Consider the following 19,391-nt stretch of genomic DNA (forward strand, 5'->3'; position numbering starts at 1 on the left):
ACTCCCATGCTTATTGCAGCATTATTCACAACAGCGAAGACAGGGAAACATCCTAAGTGGCCATCAACGGATGAATGGATAAAGATGTGGCTTATATATACAATTGAATATTATTCGGTGGTAAAAAAAAAAAAGAAAGAAATCCTGCCATGTGCAACAACAAGGATAGACTTGGAGGACATTATACCAAGTGAGGGAAGTCAGAGAACGACAAACACTAGATGATAACACTTATATGTGAAATCCAAAAAACCCAAATTCCTAGTAACAGAGGATGGTGGATACCAGCAGGTGGGCGTGGGAGAATTGGAGAAACGTTATTTAAGGAAATTAGTAGACAAATTCTGGAGCCCAAGTGCACTAGGGATTATAGTCATCAATACTGTATTATGAACTTCAAGGTTGCCAAGAGACTAGATTTTAATTGCTTTCACAAAAAGAATAATTATGTGACACAATAGAGATGCAAACTAACTCTACGATATTAATCATAGGGTAATCATATTGTAGGAATAATCATAGAGTAATATTTAATAAATAATTGTATCAAATCAACATACTGTACCTTAAACTTACACATTATGTCAATTATATCTGAATTTAAAAAAAAACACAACACTGGGGCACCTGGGTGGCTCAGTGGGTTAAGTGTCTGACTTGGGCTCATCTCACAATTCATGAATTTGAGCCCCGCGTTGGGCTCTGTGCTGACAGCTCAGAGCCTGGAACCTGCTTCAGATTCTGTGTCTCCCTCTCTCTCTGCTCCTCCCCTGCTCATGCTCTGTCTCTGTCTCTCAAAAATAAACAAACATTTAAAAAAATTTTAAAAAACAAAAAAACAACAACACTGACAACCTCCTTCCTGGATCAAAATGCCAAAAGCTGAGAATGGGAGAGCTGACCCCACCAAGCACCCACCTCACCAAGCACCAATGTGAAGGGCTGTAAGGACTGGCTGGGCATACAGCGGGGAGAGACTCCACTGGAGGCTCTCCGTAGAGAAGAGAAGGCCTTGAAGCTTTTCTTTATGCCTTTAACCACAGTACATGGAATGCACTCTGCCTCCTTGTGGTTTTGTTACTCCTACTCATCCTCCAAGTCTCAGCTTAAATGTCATTTCAAGGAATTCTTCCCTGGCATCCCGATTCTACCCCCTACTCCATCAAAAATTTCACTGCCTACCATACCTCCTCTGTATAACTATTGAAGTATACCTGTCTCCTCACACTCTAAGCCCTGAGATAGGCACCATGCCGGAATATTTTGCCATCTTCTTCCTAGTGCCCAAGGCAAGGCCTGACATTTAGGAATTTAACTCATATTTATTTAAATGAGTAAAGGGTGAGAGCCAAGTAAAAACGACTATCATTGTACGTATTTTCTTTATTTTGCCTATTAATACTGATGTAGCTTGATCCAGACCTGCCAACCTCCCATGTAATGACTATATGGTAGTCCCTCGGTAAGCCCAAATTTCCACTAACTTGAGCCCCTCTGTATCTCAGTTTCATAGAATGGTCCTCACAAACACAGTGGCCAAACTGCCCAGAGGTCTTCCAATCAACATTCAGGGTGAAATGATTTATAAAGGGTATTAGTTTGCTAGGGCTGCCATAACATATCACGGACTGGGTGCCATAAACAACAGAAATTTATTTTCTCACCATTCTGGAGGCTGGAAGTCCAAGTTCAAGGTTGGGTTCCACTGAGGCCTTTTTCCTCTTCTTGCAGAAGGCTGCCTTCTCACTGTGTTGTCACCAATCCACCAGCAGAAGAGAGCTGAAAATAATTAGTGACTTACATTTTCATCATGATAGGGCATAAAGCACATTTGTATAGGGAATCAGGTATCCCAAATTTTGATCTGGGCACAGTTATTGATAAATATCCATATAATTGACTCCTTGGTCAAGAATTTACTCAGTTATAAAATAAGGGACCAAGTAAGATGATCTCTAAAGTCTGTTTCTGGTCTAACAGTATAGCAATTTCCTTGGAAGAATCAATTTTCTATCCCAACCTTCTATAGATCTACTGATCCATCACACGAGTTAGCTGCTGTGATTTAGCAACCTGGTAGCTAACCTCTAACAGACTGGTCAGAACCAAAACATTTAAGGAATAGTGTAACTAATTTTCTGGTAATACTACTACCTTTCTTCAGTTACACAAACCTGAAGTGCTAATAACCAACACAAATCAGCCTACCAAAGACGTCAGCTTTCCTCCTAACAAGGGATATAAATTTAACACACTGCTGCAGATTTCCTTCATTTCCTAGTATTTCGCTTAGGCTTAAACCAAATTTTTTAAATAAAGATTTAATTCTCCAGATTAAGTAATTTTATACCTATGACACTTCTGTCATGTCTTCACTGCTACAGTACAAATACAGTTGGTGAGAAAAAAAAAATCTGTTAATCATGAGACTTTTTAGCATTTTTCTTCAAAATAGGTATTTATTATTTAAAAAAATGATACAAACTGGCATTTTATGACTCACAAATTAAGAAAATTTTTTAAGTAATTTGTCTCAATCCTCCAAAAAAGTGTCCTCTGTCTTTACAGTCTTCAGTGGCAGTACATTTTGATGGTACAGAAAATAACTCCCAAACATTCCATATAACTTGTCAGAATGTACAAAGATATGGCAGAAGCCACAATCCCTACAGTAATTAAAAAAAAAATTCAAGTGTTACTGAAGTTATATAAACAGTGAGGGTTACATAATAGTAAACACCTGTGTGTAATTCTGCAATGCAAAAATGATTAGCTTTGTATGTTTTCGCTTTCTGTATGTTTAGTTTTATGTTTCAGCCTTTCCAAAACAAATGCAAAAGCTGAAAATTTTCGTTACCTAAAACTCCAAAAATCTGTCGTGCTGTGAAAAAACTCTTAAAAGCAGCATCGTTTAAATAGTGGTTAACTCACAAATGCGTATGCAACCACCACAACTACCCTCACCGTTACTCATTGTGTCAGAGTCACCAGCTTCCGATCCAAGGCAGAACCAGATGCCATGAGGAGTGGGTACGCAGCCCAGGGCATCGAGGTGCTTGCTTGGGGCGGGGCGGGGGGAGGGTCAAAATGGAAGGAACTTTCCTTACAGAATCCAAGAACCTGATTAAAAGTAGCTCCTTTAAATTCTTTAATCCTTTTTGACCCCCTCCCTCCTCATCACTAAAATACAGATGGTACAAAGTCTTCACACAAAAGAGAAAATTTTTGACACTATTTTTACATCAATCCTAATAACAACCAATTTAGCAGAAACAACTAAAAAATGCAAATGTTAAAAGGTTTCCTTACTAAAGGGACTACAGATTAAGGTAGGTGCCAATTGGTTTCCTTAAAAAAAAAAATTCAAACACATTTTAGAGATCAGAGGTCAACACTATTTTAAAAGGCCTTTAAAGAAAAAACCCGAGGCCGTTATATCCATATCTGATCTATGTAAATCACCCTATTTTCAAATAACGTACATAATTTAGTATTTAAATTAGCATTGTAAGCAATAAAGGACAAAAACAAAGTGCCTACTGAACTTATATACTTTATGATTGAGATCGTAAATGTGTGTTTTACCACAATTAAACAAAAGAAGGGTACCTTTTGATAACACATCAATAAGGACACCGTGAAACTGTGCAAAGCACACATACATACGCCTCTGTTCTTATCAGAGTTGCACCGGAGACTGCTGCAGCAGGCTGGGCATACACACCAAAGCTGAGGCAACGCCTGGGCAGTGCTTTGAGACCACAATGACCAACCCCCTTTGGCATCTACAGAAGCAGGGGTGTTCTCTCTCCGGCTGGCTGTTCCTTCTGGAAGAGCTCTTTGATCTGGGCTATTCGGCCATAAAGCCTCTCTCTCAATGGAGGGATGTGGTAGCTAGGGTCCAGGATGTTTGTTACTCTGCGCTCTCTCTCTCGCTTCCATAACTTGTATGGGTGGGGAGGAAAAAATGGTCGCCCTCTTTCTCTTCGAATCTGTAACGTGATTCCACTCACAGCAAGCATCCCCCATACTGCCAGGATAATAAAGTCTAAAAGAACAACAGAAAAGCAGTTTGAACTCTTGTCTCTTAAATACCTAACACAGCTCTTAACATTTAACTTCTCATAGTTTAAATCTGTGCCATTCTTTCTCAGTACAATTAAGACTTTTTGGTGAGTTCGACCAAACATGTATTATCTCCTCATTTACAAACCAAGGAATAAATAAGGAAGCTACGGTTTTACATTTTAAAATAGGAATTTCTATGATGGCATTTCAAAGTCCAGACAGGCTGTAAAGGAATCAGTTGCTTGGATCCTTGGAACTCCAACATTTTATGACCAATGTCCACAGGCATAGTTGTTTGTTGTGTTTTTCTGCAGGTGGGGTGGGGAGAAGGCAGTCATCAAGATACACCTCACGAACATACACCATGGAACAGGAGATGCCACCTTGCTCTCTTTTTTCCCATTCCACTCAATATTGGGCCCCACCACACTCATAGGGTGGATTTAGAAATGCATGGAGAGAGTCAACACACTGTAACTGAGCTTCCAGTACAAGGCTTGGCAAAATACCATCTTGTATGTAAAATTTCCAAGACAACATGGATTTTGAGGTCTCTAACCATCAACCTCCTATCCAATGAGGGCAGGCTCAGCATAATAGAGGTAAAGATATTGCAATCACGATTGTGCTTAAATATTTTCCAACGCTAAGATATGCTTTTCCATCTTCCATATTTTAACATTTCTGAAACCAATATATCTTACACTCACTATGAATACTTAGTTTAGTCATTTTCTCTTCCTCAAAAAGTTAATGGAAAACCTTTAACAGATAGAATCTTACAACTGTGGAAATGGTAACACTTCTAGACTGAAAATCACTTTTTCACTTTCAATTAGCAAATTACATGCTTCTTTAAAGGAGGGAAACAAGGGAATAACTTTAAAAATCAGGCTGTCGTTCTCATCCCTCATCCCACCCCAATCTGTAAGGTGCCAAACAGTTTTGTTCTCAGAATTTTTCTCCCAACTGGGAATCTGACCAGGTAACCAAGTAATCCTGGTTGGGAAATTTCTTAACAAAATTCACTCAGTAGATTTTTAGAAGTGTGAACTTCCACCACTTACAAATTTAAATGATTTGCTCCTGTGGATCATAAGTTATCATTAACGGAAGGCTCTAATAGCATTTGTAGGGCGTGGGTTTCCTCCTTTTGTCTAGTTAGCCTTCTTTCAATTGAGTTACCAAGTGCCCTTGTTGGCACAGGCAGGCCAATATTCTTATTTGACTGTCACTCCAGTTCTTGGATTTAGTCTTACCATTAGTTTGAAAAGGCACATTTGTGAAAGCTCTGTGGAAATCCATGTTGAGTGCTCTCTTGAGTACATTCAGAGTGATATGAGAAAGGCTTGTGTACAAGTAACTGTCAAAGGCCAAGACCACCGAGTAGGAGCCAATGAGTCCACAAGTCAGTATGTTCAGCTGTGGAAGAGTGCAAGAGTTTAGGCATGGCCACTGGTAGAACAAGAAATTGTTTCTATGCCTCATTACTGGCCTCAATCACAGGGAATCACTTCTCCCTCAGGGCCCATGAAATGGGATCAAGTCTCAGAGCTGAATAAAGGCTACCTGGCAGGTTAAACTGAAAACCACCTTCGAAACCCATAGTGAGTTCTCAAAACAGAACCTTATAGAAAATGTCTTCCCTGTGAAAGAACCTCAGCAACAAAGTCTAATTACACAAAGAATGCTTCTTTGGAGAGACCGCTGAAACTAAGCACCCACCAGGTTGTGAATTATAGTGAGCCCAACCTCTCTGCTCCCACTGTCCAAAGCATATGGACGGTGGGGACCTGCCTACTCCACTTGATGAAAAACACTCTGTGATCATTATAATCAGAACTTCTCCTGCTTTCACAGTAATGAGGCTATTTAAAATTAATCATCTCATGAAGATTGTCCTACAGCTCTCCCCAGTAAATAAAACATGCAAAATGATGCAACACGTGAGCAAGTGAAGGCCCGGGACAATATAGTGAATGAATCTCATTGATGAAACACTCACTATTCTTAAGCAGCCCATGAAAACTACTGGAATGAGGACAGCTATGCAGGAGAAGGTCACCCAGAACACACCATCATCATGAAAAATCTTTAGGTTCCCTGAAAAAGCAAGAAGAAATCAAGAGTTAACAACAGGTTTACCAAGTTCAATTTCATCTTCTCAACATCTGAACACAGACACACAAGGAAAGTTTATTGTAACAACCAAGGCATAGGCTGGCATTTTGAAATGAATTCTGACTTTTTTGATTTAATGGCCAATACAATCTCCTTTGAAGGATGTGTCTTAGAAGGTCAAGGGGTGGGATCAAGCAGGTAAATGCTATGCATTTATTCCCAGGGAAATGCAGAAGAGGCTGGATGAGTCTAAACTCTTCCATTCACTAGCTGTGATGCTGGGCCTCACATTCCTAACCCATAAGATAAGAAGATTGAACTATTTTGTAGTTCAAACCATCCTCTCTTGCTCTATGCTTCTATCATTCTGTGATTTTGTACTGCAAAGTAAAAAGTGCAAGTAAATGGCATTCAGAGATAACTGTATGAAATCCCACCCAAAATGAACAGCAAAATCCTTTTACTAGATTTTTACCATCAATGCATTTCCTGTCCAGCCACTGCAGACTAGAAGATGTGACTCCTCACGTATCAGGAAAGATAGGAGCTAACCACTGACCGCACTCCTACTGAACCCTTCTCCAACATGCAGCACACCTGGGGTGACCCAGGAAGAATATATTAGAACTCCTATTTATAAATTAAGTTTAGAGGCGAGGATATAAGCTGGACAATTATCTGATACTGATACTGACACCATCATTCAGCCCAACTGGAAGTGGCCCCATATCTTAAGACCCATAAATCCCAGGAGAGGGGGAGTTCCATAGTAAGATCGGACCTTGGGACCATACATTCTGAGAAAGCGAACTGTAACGTGCTGCAGTGAGGTGGATTTATGGGTCATATTCTGTAGTTTAACACTATTAACCTTCACAAAATACACATGCAGCTTAAAAAAAAAAAAAGTCAAGGAATCCAGGGATTGAAAACAGTAGTCGTGATGCCAGTATGTGAAGACTGACCCTTTCAGAGTATAAGCTCTTTGCTGGCTACATAATAAGGTGAAAACAGTAGCAATTTAATTAGATCTGAGAAGTTAGCCGCCAACTAAAATTTTAATGCCTAAAAATTTTTTAAATTTTAATGCTTAGAAATGTTTAAAATTTTAATGCTTAAAAATAGGACTTTGCATCCACTGGAGACACTGATCTTGTCTTTCAGCAATGAGTCAGTTCATAAACAAACACATTAACTATTAAAAATTCTAACCAATCATCCCTCCAACCATTAACAAAACAAGGGAAGGGAGCTTATTAAGTAGTTGATTTAGTGCTTTAGAATAGGGCCCTGAATACGCATTTTCAACAAACCTCCCTGTGAATCTGTCCTTTAGGCAAATCTAAACATTGCTATTGAGCATCAGACTATCTAGTTTTTATATATAAAGGTATCTAGTTTTTTTACATATATTGCTACCTGCAAGGGGGCCTGTGGGAATGAACTCATAGGTTTGCTAAAATCAGAACAAAGGGACTTGGAATAGTCAGTAAACACACAGGTTGTCAATTCTTTCTGGTCTCGGGGGAAAAAAAGTCTTCAGAGAGCAACCACACTCTGTCATATCATGCATTCTTAAGAGGTGACAGCCTCTTATATTCTTATATCTAACATTTCCATCAACTTTAATCTGAGGTTGATATATATAAGATATACACAAGAACTAAATTAACTTTAAGCTGAGGTTGATATATATAAGAACATTATCACAAGAAGGAAATAGCCTAAAAGAGTACCTTAAAATATAAATACTCCTTTTTTTTTTCTGCATTTTTGACAACAATCAGGAAATGTAAGTTATTATGCAACCACAAAGGGCAGTAGAATGTGCCACTCAGGCATGTGGATTATTTTGAGCTGAAGGCACTCAAGACCCAGCAGGGTCAGGAAAAACTTTTATTGCTTCCTTAACTGCCTAAAAGAATGTAAATATGGATCCTGGCCCAGGGAGAGAACAATTAACAGAGATAACTATTTTCTCTGAAAGACTTAACTGCCTAGCAGGGCAAACCTCTGATTACCAAATGTCTGCTCCTCTTATCTTCTTGTCTTCTTGCTGAATTGCACCCCCAACCCCCACCATCTGAAACCCTGCACGCTTACCCCATTTCTTAGCTCCATATGACACAGAGGTCTGAAACTGCCTGCCTTTGGGTCTCATATTTTTCTGGGTCTCCTGTATATACAAAATTAAATTTGTTTTTCTCTTATTAATCTATCTTATGTCAATTTAATTATTTTACCAGCCAAAGAACCTTAGAAGGATAAAAAGGAAATTTTTCCTCCCCTACAAAAGAAAGTTAACTTAGAAAAGTTAACCACATTCTAAAAATTGACAGAAACTGAATTACTTTAAGAAAAAAAAATCTCCGACACCATCCCTGTGCTACTGACCTAGAGGACAGTAGGTACATTAGAATATCTGGGGTTTGGCAGACGGTGGAAATGAAAACCAGGAACAAAGCACCAGGTTCCCAACTCAGCTCCAACAGAGCCACGCCCAATTCATCTGTGGGATAAACGGAGCTTCTCCTTAAGATTCACGGTGTACTGGTACTCCCTAGAGTGCCACATCACAGATACAAATTTCCAGAACTCAGGGTGCCTGGGTGGCTGAGTCGCTTAAGCGTCCGACTTCGGCTCAGGTCATGAGCTCATGGTTCTTGAGTTTAAGCCCCACATCAGGCTCTGTGCGGACAGCTCAGAGCCTGGAGCCTGCCTCGGATTCTGTGTCTCCCTCTCTCTCTCTCTGTACCTCCCCTGCTCATGCTCGGTCTCTTTCTCAAAAATAAAAACATTAAAACAAAACAAATTTCCAGAGCTCTACAGGTAAGGCCCCGAGTCCCTGAGATGCAGTAGTTGTACCTAGAGAGCCCAAATAAAGGTCTTTCAAACAAAAAACTGAACACACAAAACATTACATATCTCCTACCCAGGAAAGCGAAGAACATCACTGAGGAGACGAGGAAGCCCAACACTAATCCAACACACAGCATGCAGAGCAGGAGGATTCCAAATCGCCACCAAGCAGCTACCAAGAAAATCCCACCAACGCTTCCAGCGACGGCTGTCAGAATCAGACGAACTGCACAGAAGAAGAAGATGAACTGTTTGACCAGAGGTGACTTTTCCTACCACATGCTTCAAATACACAACACCATCACCAGAGCCAACCTTAGCCTTCCTGTAGGCCAGGTACTGAGGGGGTGACATGACACCAGCATGGCGGCGGGGGGGCGGGGGGGATGTTGTTGTCCAGGGAGGGGCTGGCCTGAGCCATGGGAACCAGCAGGTGAACTATACCTCCCAGGACACGTGACAGGTGTGGCTTGGCACAATCTATAAACAGGGGCTAAGGAAGAACGGGGGACAAGCATTCTGTTCAATGAGACATGGCCGGGTTTTGTTTTAAGGTAAAGAAAATCTTAATATTTTTGATGGTTATAAATCTCGTATCTTCAATACACTACAGAGCTAGAACACAGGTTTATAATCAACATGGCCCTTCATTTCCCTAAGTACCAAGGAATTCACCATGCAGATTAAAAACCCAGAGGAGAAGGTCTAAATAAGTAGTTTAGAAAAGATGTCTCCATTATGGGTGGCCCATTATTTACACACGTAATAGCACACACAATACTGGTCAAACTACACAAAGAAAGGGGGAGTGTGAACACAACACCTTTCCAATGAAACTGTATTATTTTCACTTACCATCATATTTAACAAGTGTCAGTCTTGTAATCAGTATGTAGAAGAAGAGTCCCATGAAGATAAAGCCTATGAAAAACAATTCTAGTAGCAAACCACCAGAAAAAAAAAAAAAAAATACAAGCTATGGTTACGTATTTTTTTTTACAGTGCAATTTAAATTTCTAACCTACAAATATATGCTTCAGCTCCCAGAATTTACAGATATTAGGACATTTAGAGGAAAGAAATAATTACCTGAAAGATAAGAAAAATTTAGAAATCATATTAAAATGAATGCGATATTAAAGTACTAACTATTGGATACGCTCTTGCATAGAGGTCAGTTTCAGCTGGTAAGTTGTTAACTGTTAATTTCATAGCTCATTCTAACATCCTCATAGTTCCCACTGAAAACAAGAACAGTATACTTTTGTCATTGTATCTGATCTGAATCTCATCACACTCAATTTGTTACATGAGCAAAAATAAAAAGATAAAGCAAAATAACAAACTCTTCTAAAGCAAAAAGTGACCTTTATACCTTCCTTTAATTCATCCTTTTTTGTCCAGGATGAATAATTAATCACTGTCTTCACCCACTAAAATACCTAGTAATATATCTGGGACCTTGCCTGGGGCTTAAAAATTAAATTCTTTGTTACAGAAGCATTCTATACTTTGAGGAATGAAACATTCTTCACAATATTTTCTTCTCAATCAAGAAAAAATATAGTAATTGAGAAAGAAATGCATATTTTAATTGGTAATTTATTAAAGCAAGTTTAAAGAGTTTGAGATCAGGATTATTTTCACTCTTCCCTTGATGCTCCAGTATACCCCTTGTTAATGAATTAAATTAGGATTTTTTTTTTTAGTAATTGAAAACATTGTTACATAAAAGGCAGCCCAAAAATTCAAATCAATTCAGCAAGCATAACGTATACAGTCATTCCCCCCTTATCCGTGGATACTCTTTTCACGGCTTCGGTTACCCCGTGGTCCGGAAACAGATGATCCTCCTCCTGAGGTTCACCAAAAGGTCAACAGTAGCCTAAAGCTCACTGTGTGCCAATTCCTACCTACATCATACAACTCACATCATCTCATCGTACAGGCATTTTATCATCTCACATCAGCACAAGAAGGTGAGTGCAGGACAAGAAGATATTTTGAGAGAGGGGGACCACACTGACATAACTTTTATTACAGCATATTGCCATAATTATTCTATTGCATTATTGTTGTTAATTTCTTACTGTGCCCGATTTATAAATTAACCTTTATCATAGGTATGTATTACAGGAAGAAACATAGTATATATAGGGTCCAAGTACTGTCAGTAGTTTCAGGCATCCAGTAGGGGTCTTGGAAAGTATGCCCCACAGATGGGGGAAGGGGAGGAACTATGGTATTTCGCTCCCTGAATGGTTTTCACCGAGGAGATTGTGGGAGTTCCTGTTTGCAGTCTCAACCTCCTGGACTAAGCAGACATTTCAATCTACATATAATATACCACAGACCTGCAGCATGATTCATAGGAAACATCGTCAACCACCAATACCAAAATCCACATATTCTTACACAGATGTCCTGATTTCCAACCAGTTATTTTTAGTTGGCTATCTGACCTAGCTAGCAATTGAAGAAGTTTGCTGCGCAAATCCAATCTTGTTTCTCTCCTAAGAAGAGGAAGTTATACTCCATCATTAAGAGAAAAAATTAAAAAGCACAGCAACTAAGTAAAATCTTTACTGAAAGAACCCCAGTCACAAATCTATGAAGACAGTTGGAGATAAGCAGTTACTTAATCTACTTAGAGGTCATAAATCTCCTAGCAGAATTTAAGCAAAAAAGACCACAGCGCCTGAAAATTAGCAACTATAGCAAAATACCTGTTTTCCAGAATCTGTGTCCAAAGAAACAAATGAAGAGACCAAGCAGGGCAAAAAGGGTGAAGAACACTTTGGTTGACACTCTTCCTAAAAGAAACAAAAATTTAGTGGATAATAGATCCAGTTTGATCCTGGTATTAGGACAAAGCATCACGAAAAAAGCAAAGTGAACTGACAATAATTTATTTCACACATATATATATTATAAACTTACTTTAAAAATACCCTTGCCAGCCCTAACCAATTATTTTATGTGGGCAATGAAGACCAATGCTACTGCTATAACCAAAAGAGGAACCAGACAATACATGCTTCCTGACGAGGTATGTAAGCTCTATTGTGACATATTCTTGGGCTCTTGTGTGTGAGCGTGCACGCACACACGCAACTAATAGTTCTGTTTCTTCACAAACTACAAGAAAAAAGGAGGGCAACAAGGGGGAGAACTAGGGATAAAAAGAGATTTAAAAGACACTTCAAGGGGCGCCTGGGTGGCTCAGTCAGGTAAGCGTCCGACTTCGGCTCAGGTCATGATCTCGCGGTTTGTGGGTTCGAGCCCCACATCAGGCTCTGTGCTGACGGCTCAGAGCCTGGGGAGCCTGCTTAGGATTCTGTGTCTCCTTCTCTCTCAGTCCCTCCCCAACTTGTGCTCTGTCTCTCAAAAATAAATAAATGTAAAATAAAATAAAATTTTTTTAAGACACATCAACTAAATATGATATATAGGCCTCATGTGAAACCTAATTTAAATTTTAAAAAACCTGAAAAACAATTGGGATGATTGGGAAAATGCAAATACTGGCTGTTAATCTGATGCTATTAAAAAATTATCTTCAAAATTTTTCACTGAAACTTATGTTGGTGATACTGTGGCTATTACTTTTTAAAAAGGGCACTTTTTTTTTTTTTTTTTTTTGAGACAGAGAGAGACACAGCATGAACGGGGGAGGGGCAGAGAGAGAGGGAGACACAGAATCGGAAGCAGGCTCCAGGCTTTGAGCCATCAGCCCACAGCCCGATGCGGGGCTCGAACTCGCGGACCGTGAGATCGTGACCTGAGCTGAAGTCGAACGCCAATCCGACTGAGTCACCCAGGCGCCCCAAAAACGGCACTTATCTTGAAGAGACACACATACACACACACAGAAATTCTGTGAGGAAAAGGACAGCCAGGAATTTGCTATTAAAAGAAAATCCAATAATAAAGGAGGGCCAGGGGTGCCTGGCTGGCTCAGTCAGTAGAGCATGTGACTCTTGATCTCAGAGTTGTGAGTTCAGGCCCTACATTCGGTGTAGAGATTACTTAAAAAAAAACCTTTGGGGTGCCTTGGTGGCTCAATAGGTTGAGCACCTGACTTCAGCTCAGGTCATGATCAAGTGGTTCGAGATTTCAAGCCCCACATGGAGCACTGTATTGTCAGCCTGTCAGCATACAGCCCACTTCGGATCCTCTGTTCCCCTCTCTCTGCCATTCCCCCACTTCCACTCTCTTAAAACATAAAAACATTAGAAAATAATAATAGCAAATTAAACTAAAAAATAAAATCTTTAAAAAAATAATAACGGAGGGCTGGGAGACGGAGACCCAGGTGTGCATATAGCTGAAACAAAATAATAGCCATGAATCAAAACTGTTAAGGCTGAAAAAGTGGTATAGGAAGGTTCTTTGAAGCTCATCGTAACAAAAAAATTTAACCAAAACTCACATTAAAATAAAAGAACAGGCATTACACTATATATCGCACATGAACAAATTACTGCCCATCTTCATTACACATACCGCTTTTGAAAAAAATTGAAGCACTCTAACAATAAAGCACAATATGCTTCATGATGCCAAAGAATCCCAAATCTCATGGTCCTTAATAGGCACCAACTTATAAATAACATGAACTGAAAGATACAGCTTACTAAACAGAAAAATGCACTCACTAAATTCACCGTCATGACTCCTTGTGAGATAAACACAAGAAAATAACCCCTGAACTAAAGATGAAAACACCTGTACAATTTCATGTGAAAAATGTTTTAACCTGCCACAGATCAAAACACATAAAACACTTAAGGGTGCTCAGATGCAAATACCATGAAGAGCTACATTTAAGAAAGAAACACAAGCCAGAATTTGCAGGGTATGATACATACCCACACAGCAGTGTTTCTGAGAACAAAGCACCCAAAAGAGATGAAACAAAAGATAAAATGCCCTGTTCTGCTTATTTCAGACCCGTGGTTGAATGCTGTTCTATGACTTAATTTTTATACCACAAACATGGAGATTGCTGGGATAATTCTTTTTTAAATAAAATGTAGTGGCAGTTTCCAGTAAGTATAATCATCAAGGTTAGAAAGATCTGCTTCCCCAATAAAACCTGACACCCACAGTTAGATATTCCTCCACGATATTAGGCAGCAGAGAGAAACTAAACAGAACCCCCTATCACACAGTACCAGGAAAGGACAGAAAAAAACATCCAGGTAAAACCAGACAGCAGAAGGTTTCATAACAGGTAGACCCTAGAAACAACACGAGAGGCGAAATGGGCACTTTTGGGGGCAGTGCAGACAAAGGAGTGAATGGATGGGGAGAATGGAAGACAGTCCAAGTGTAGAGGGTCTTCAATCATCACAGTATCACTCTAGGTTATGATACACAGGCCAAGGTCTTAATTAAAAGGCAATGTGGGGGCACCTGGGTGTCTCGGGCGGTTGAGTATCTGACTTGGGCTCAAGTCATGATCTGATGGTTTGCAAGTTTGAGTCCCACATCGGACTCTCTGCCATCAGCGCAAAGCCCACTTCAGATTCTATGTCTCACTCTCTCTGCCCCTCCACTTGCACTCTATCTCTCTCAAAAATAAACAAACATTAAAAAAAAAAAAAAAGGCAATGTGGATACTTCCTCCCTATTCAAGCTCAGGAAGGACATCCTCACATACATGGAGCTTGAAAATGAAAGCAACAACTGGACCAATGTTACTAGGAGGGGTCAACCCTAGGTTGGAGTAATAGGATCAGAGCTCTCCTTCTTAGGCTAACACAACAGACTGAGACCCAGGAGAGAGAGGCTCTGATTAGGAGGGCCTCTAGTATGGAAGGGCTCAAGGGAAGGGGAGTAGAGGAATGCAGATGAGATTAAGTCTATCAGTGAAAACACAAAATTTACATCTGCCTGGGTCTCCGACACTGTATCTCTCCAGGATCCTGAGCATGGTTGTGGAAGACTGGGTGGGATGTGATACAGCTCCAGCAGAGGAGAGGAAGCCCTGATCCCCAAACACAGTGGAGAGACTTCATTCTTTAGAGCAAAATTCTTTGATAGTGCTATTTGGACTCTTCTCCAATTTCTTTCCTCCTATTTGTTCTTGAGCATACTCTGGTAAGGCTTACCCTAGCACTCCAATGAAACAGCTCCAACCAACAGCCTCCACATTGCTAAATCCAACGGTCATTTTTCAGTTCCTAATTTCCCGACCTCCAAACACTGGAGTGCCTAGTATCCTTAGACTCCGTTCCTTTTCTACATTCTCACTCCACAGGTAATGCCACTTAGTCCATGGCCTTAAATGCCATCTATTAAGCTGATGACTTCCAAGGTAATCTCCAGCCCAAACCTCTCCCCTGAATTCCAGCATACATATAACCAACTGTCAATCCAACATGTCCATTTGAATGCCTCCTAAGGTTCTCAAACTGAACGTGTCCAAAACTGAACTCCTGATACATCCTCCCAAACCTGCTCCTCCAACAGTCTTTCCTGCCTCCGTGAATGGCAGCCCTAGCTCTCTAGTTGCTCGGGGTTAAAACGGCAGTCATCCTTTTCACCTCTCTTCAACCGCCTCATCTAACCCACCAGCAACTACTACTAACTCACTATTTCAAACTACATGCAGCCACTCATGGGTCAACTCTGGGACAATCTGAACATGAAAATAACGATAGTGATAGATTATAATCCAGAGAATTAAGAATCCATGGGTTCTTGTATACAAATACATAAATTAAATAGGGGAGAAAAGAAAGCTTTTCCTTACAACAGAATGCCAACTAATAACTATGAAAATTGATGAAATTAGAAAATTGCCATTTGGCAACCACTGAGTAATGAACGTTTCAGGCAAAGATCATGGGATGCTAAACCTAGCAAGGGAGAATTGAAGAAGGGGATATCTAGCTGCATTCAGAGTCCTGCCTAAAAATACTTAAAAGGAAAACAGTTACTTTACAAAGGAGAAACCTGGCAGACACCACTAACCAAATATTCAATGTTACCACCACCGGTAATGGGACAAATAGATATAAAGTGCCTCCTGAGTGGGACACAACATCACTTCTTTGTATTCCTGCCAAAAATGCAAACTGTGAATTTAATCACGAGGAAACATGAGACAAACCCCAACTGATGATCTTCTAAAAAAAGAAAAAAATAGCACCTACTCCTCAAAAAGGTCAAGGACTTTTTTTTTTTTTTTTAGGTTACTTATTTTGAAAGAGAGAAAAAGAGAGTGCGCGCAAGCAGGGGAGGAACAGAGAGCGAGGGAGAGGGAGAACCCAAATAGGCTCCGTACTGTCAGTGCAGAGCCTGATGTAGGGCTTGAACTCACGAACCGCAAGATCACATAGGTCAAGGTCTTGAAAGACAAAATGAGACTAAGTAATCATTCCAGATTACAGAAGACTAAAGAGACATATCAGTTAAATGCAACATGTGATCACATTTTTTAAAATAAAGGCAATTAGTGGAATGACTAGTGAAATTTGGTAGCGTCTGTAATATTAAATAACAGTGATGTGAATTACTGTCAATTTTGTGAATTTGATCTTTTTACTATGCTTACATAAGAAAATAAAATTTAAGGGAAAAAGGTATTCATGTCTGCAATTTCCTCTCAAACAGCTCACAGGGAAAGGTAATGTATGTGCACATGAGCGCACTACAGAGAGTTACAAAGCAAATAGCATGACAACGTTAACATTCTGAGGAATCTGGGTGAAGATTATGCAGTAATTCTTAGTATTTCTTCATCTTTTCTGTGAAACTATTTCAGAATAAAATGTTAAATACACACACGCACGATCTTGCAACCCCTCAATGCCACCATTCTATCTTAAACCACCATCCTCTCTCATCTGTATTACCATGGCCTGCTAATCAATCTCCATTTCTGATCTTGCCCTGACTTTTCTCAAAAAAGCAGCCGAGTGATACCGTCAAAATAGGAGTCGGATCATGGCATTCCCTGCTCAAAACCTCCAAAGCCTTTCCATTTCACTCTGAACAGAAGCTGACTCCCGTACTGTGACCTACGTGGCTGCACCTTTCACCCTCCCCAGTCTCCTCCAGCCACTGTTCTCACAGAAGTTCTTCAAACACACCGAGAAGGCTCCTATCTGAGGACCTTTGTTCCCTCTGCCTGGCAGTATTGCTCAGACATATGTGTGGTTCCCTGCCTCGCCTCGGGTCTCTACTCCATGGTTAGCTCCCCACCATGGGCTTCCCTGGCCATCTCTCTCAAAATTCCCCCCTCACTGCCACTTGTTATCTACCTTCCCTATGTAATTTTCACTTCTTAGTGCTCATCAGTTTCTCACATGATGTGTATTTTACAAATTTATCTTGTCTGGCTCATCTCCCCTGCTGGAACATAAGCTCCGAAAGAGCAGGTGTCTTGTCTGTTTTGTTCACTGCTGTATATATACCTGTGCCTAGAAACAGATGGAATAATGTAGGGGCTCAAAAGGCATCTACTGAATGAAGACTAGACAAAAGCACTTTTTAATATTCTTATGTTCTGTATTGGTTGACATAAACCTGCAAAGTCGAAGAAGAAATTTCAAAGTTTAAATCCATATACTCACCAAGGGAAGAACAATTACCCTCCACGGCCACAAAGCTGCAAGCATATGTATGAGCAGGAACATAAGCAGCAGATGTATTTAGAAATGGATCCCGAACAACAACGTTATAAATGACACCTTGTCCTCGGAGGGAGGAGAAGGAAACAGTTGTCTTATCATTAGCTGTGAGGGTAACCACCTGAAGCCAAAAATAATCTGTGATTAGTGTTCAGATTTTTTAAAAAAGCTGTGCTATTATAATCCCACCTACATGTGATATTAAATTGTAATATTAAGTTATAATTCTTGCTTAAAATACATACCGACCCATTTAGCTCTGTCAAAAGATTGTCCTACACAGTTTATATACATGCTACTATAAGGAAGTTCTTACACAAAATGCTTCTAAAGTTTTTGTATAGCATCAAATGTCAACGATGTAAGTAAAAGTGTAAACACTAGGACAAAACTGAAAATTTTTTTCTCATATGCTAGATTATAAACACAAGGGCAAGAGCCAGATTTATTCTGCTCACTAGTCCTTCTTCTCTTCATACTCAGCACAATGCTTGACACAGAGTTAGTGTTCAACAAATGTTAGCTATTGCTACTAGCTATAGAACTGTCATAGACAAGTGTTTACTAACATCTCACAGGACCAATTATTTTTGTCTAACGGACTCTGCAGTAAGAAAGCATTCCACATAGTTGTATTATGCAGTAGTCTTTCACTTCAAAAACTCCCTTTTAAAGCTTGTTAATTTTTAGATAGGTAACAGAAGATATATGTTTTTAGATATATGTAACAGAAGAAACAAAGGCCCTACATGGCCAGAATACACAAATATGTTCCTGCTAATAAAAGTTAAAACATTTAATATTAGAGTTTCAGGAATAATTACAAGCCTCTTAGAAAACTTCTGTTTAAAAATATTGCTTAGCCTTCAAAAATATGTTTCTGGCAAAGGACTGGTCAAGTTCAACAAAATGTTAACATTACCTCCTACCCCCAAATTTTTTATTATGAATAATTCAACCTTATAGAAATGTTGAAAGAATAAAATGAATGAACTATATATACCACCACTTATATTTAACAATTGTTAATGTTTTGTATTTCTTTTTTTATTCCTCCCTCCTTCTTCCTCTTTTTCCTGCTGAACCATTTTACAGTAAGTTACAGATACAACATTTCACTCCTAAATGCTTCAATGTGCACACTCTAAAACAGTGTTTCTCAAACCTAATGTGCCTGTAAATCACTGGTAGAACTTGCTATAATTCAGATTCTGATTCTGTTGGTCAGAGGAGGCACCCGAGAGAGGGCCCACTTTTCTAGCACTCTTCAGGTGATGTCAATGCTACCCATTCATCTACACTCTGAGTAGCAAGGCACTAAGTGCGAGGGTATTCTATAAATCCCTAATGCCTTTGCTCACCTAAGAAAATCAATAATCTCTTATAATCTAATGCACAGTCCATATTCAGATTTCCCCATATGTCTTTTAAAGCTGTTCCCCACCGCTTAACCAAAATCCAACCATTTTATGCATGGTGTTTATCTCCAATCTAGGATCATCCTTCCCATCACTCCCTCCCACCCATCCAATGACCTTTAAGGAGATCTAAGAACAGTTGTCTTATAGGGGCATCTGACTGGCTCAGTTGGTAAAGCATGCGACTCCTTTTTTTGTTTTTTTTAAGTTTATTTATCCATTTTGAAACAGAGAGAGAGAGTCAGAGAGAGAAGGAGAGAGAGAATCCCAAGAAGCCTCTATG

The 19,391-nt window shown here is 39.6% G+C and overlaps 1 protein-coding gene across 3 annotated transcripts in view; it reads right to left on the minus strand.

Moving 5' to 3' along the window:
* TM7SF3 (transmembrane 7 superfamily member 3) overlaps nt 1-19,391 on the minus strand; it is a 50,358-nt gene that overhangs the window by 11,716 nt on the left and 19,251 nt on the right. Inside the window, exons 6-13 of one of the 3 annotated variants that reach the window (XM_047864801.1) lie at nt 17,634-17,811; nt 11,775-11,861; nt 9,904-9,984; nt 9,122-9,274; nt 6,074-6,171; nt 5,328-5,490; nt 3,725-4,048; nt 1,665-1,779 (exon numbers count right to left, since the gene is read on the minus strand). In XM_047864801.1, coding sequence (XP_047720757.1) covers nt 3,786-4,048; nt 5,328-5,490; nt 6,074-6,171; nt 9,122-9,274; nt 9,904-9,984; nt 11,775-11,861; nt 17,634-17,811 — 1,023 coding nt within the window. In that variant the 3' untranslated portion in view covers nt 1,665-1,779; nt 3,725-3,785. Of the gene's footprint in view, nt 1-1,664; nt 1,780-2,350; nt 4,049-5,327; nt 5,491-6,073; nt 6,172-9,121; nt 9,275-9,903; nt 9,985-11,774; nt 11,862-17,633; nt 17,812-19,391 lie in introns of all 3 variants that reach the window. The other 2 variants (XM_047864800.1, XM_047864798.1) reach the window with 2 other exon arrangements.

Source organism: Prionailurus viverrinus, chromosome B4 (assembly GCF_022837055.1).
Source record: "Prionailurus viverrinus isolate Anna chromosome B4, UM_Priviv_1.0, whole genome shotgun sequence".
Taxonomy (NCBI): domain Eukaryota; kingdom Metazoa; phylum Chordata; class Mammalia; order Carnivora; family Felidae; genus Prionailurus; species Prionailurus viverrinus.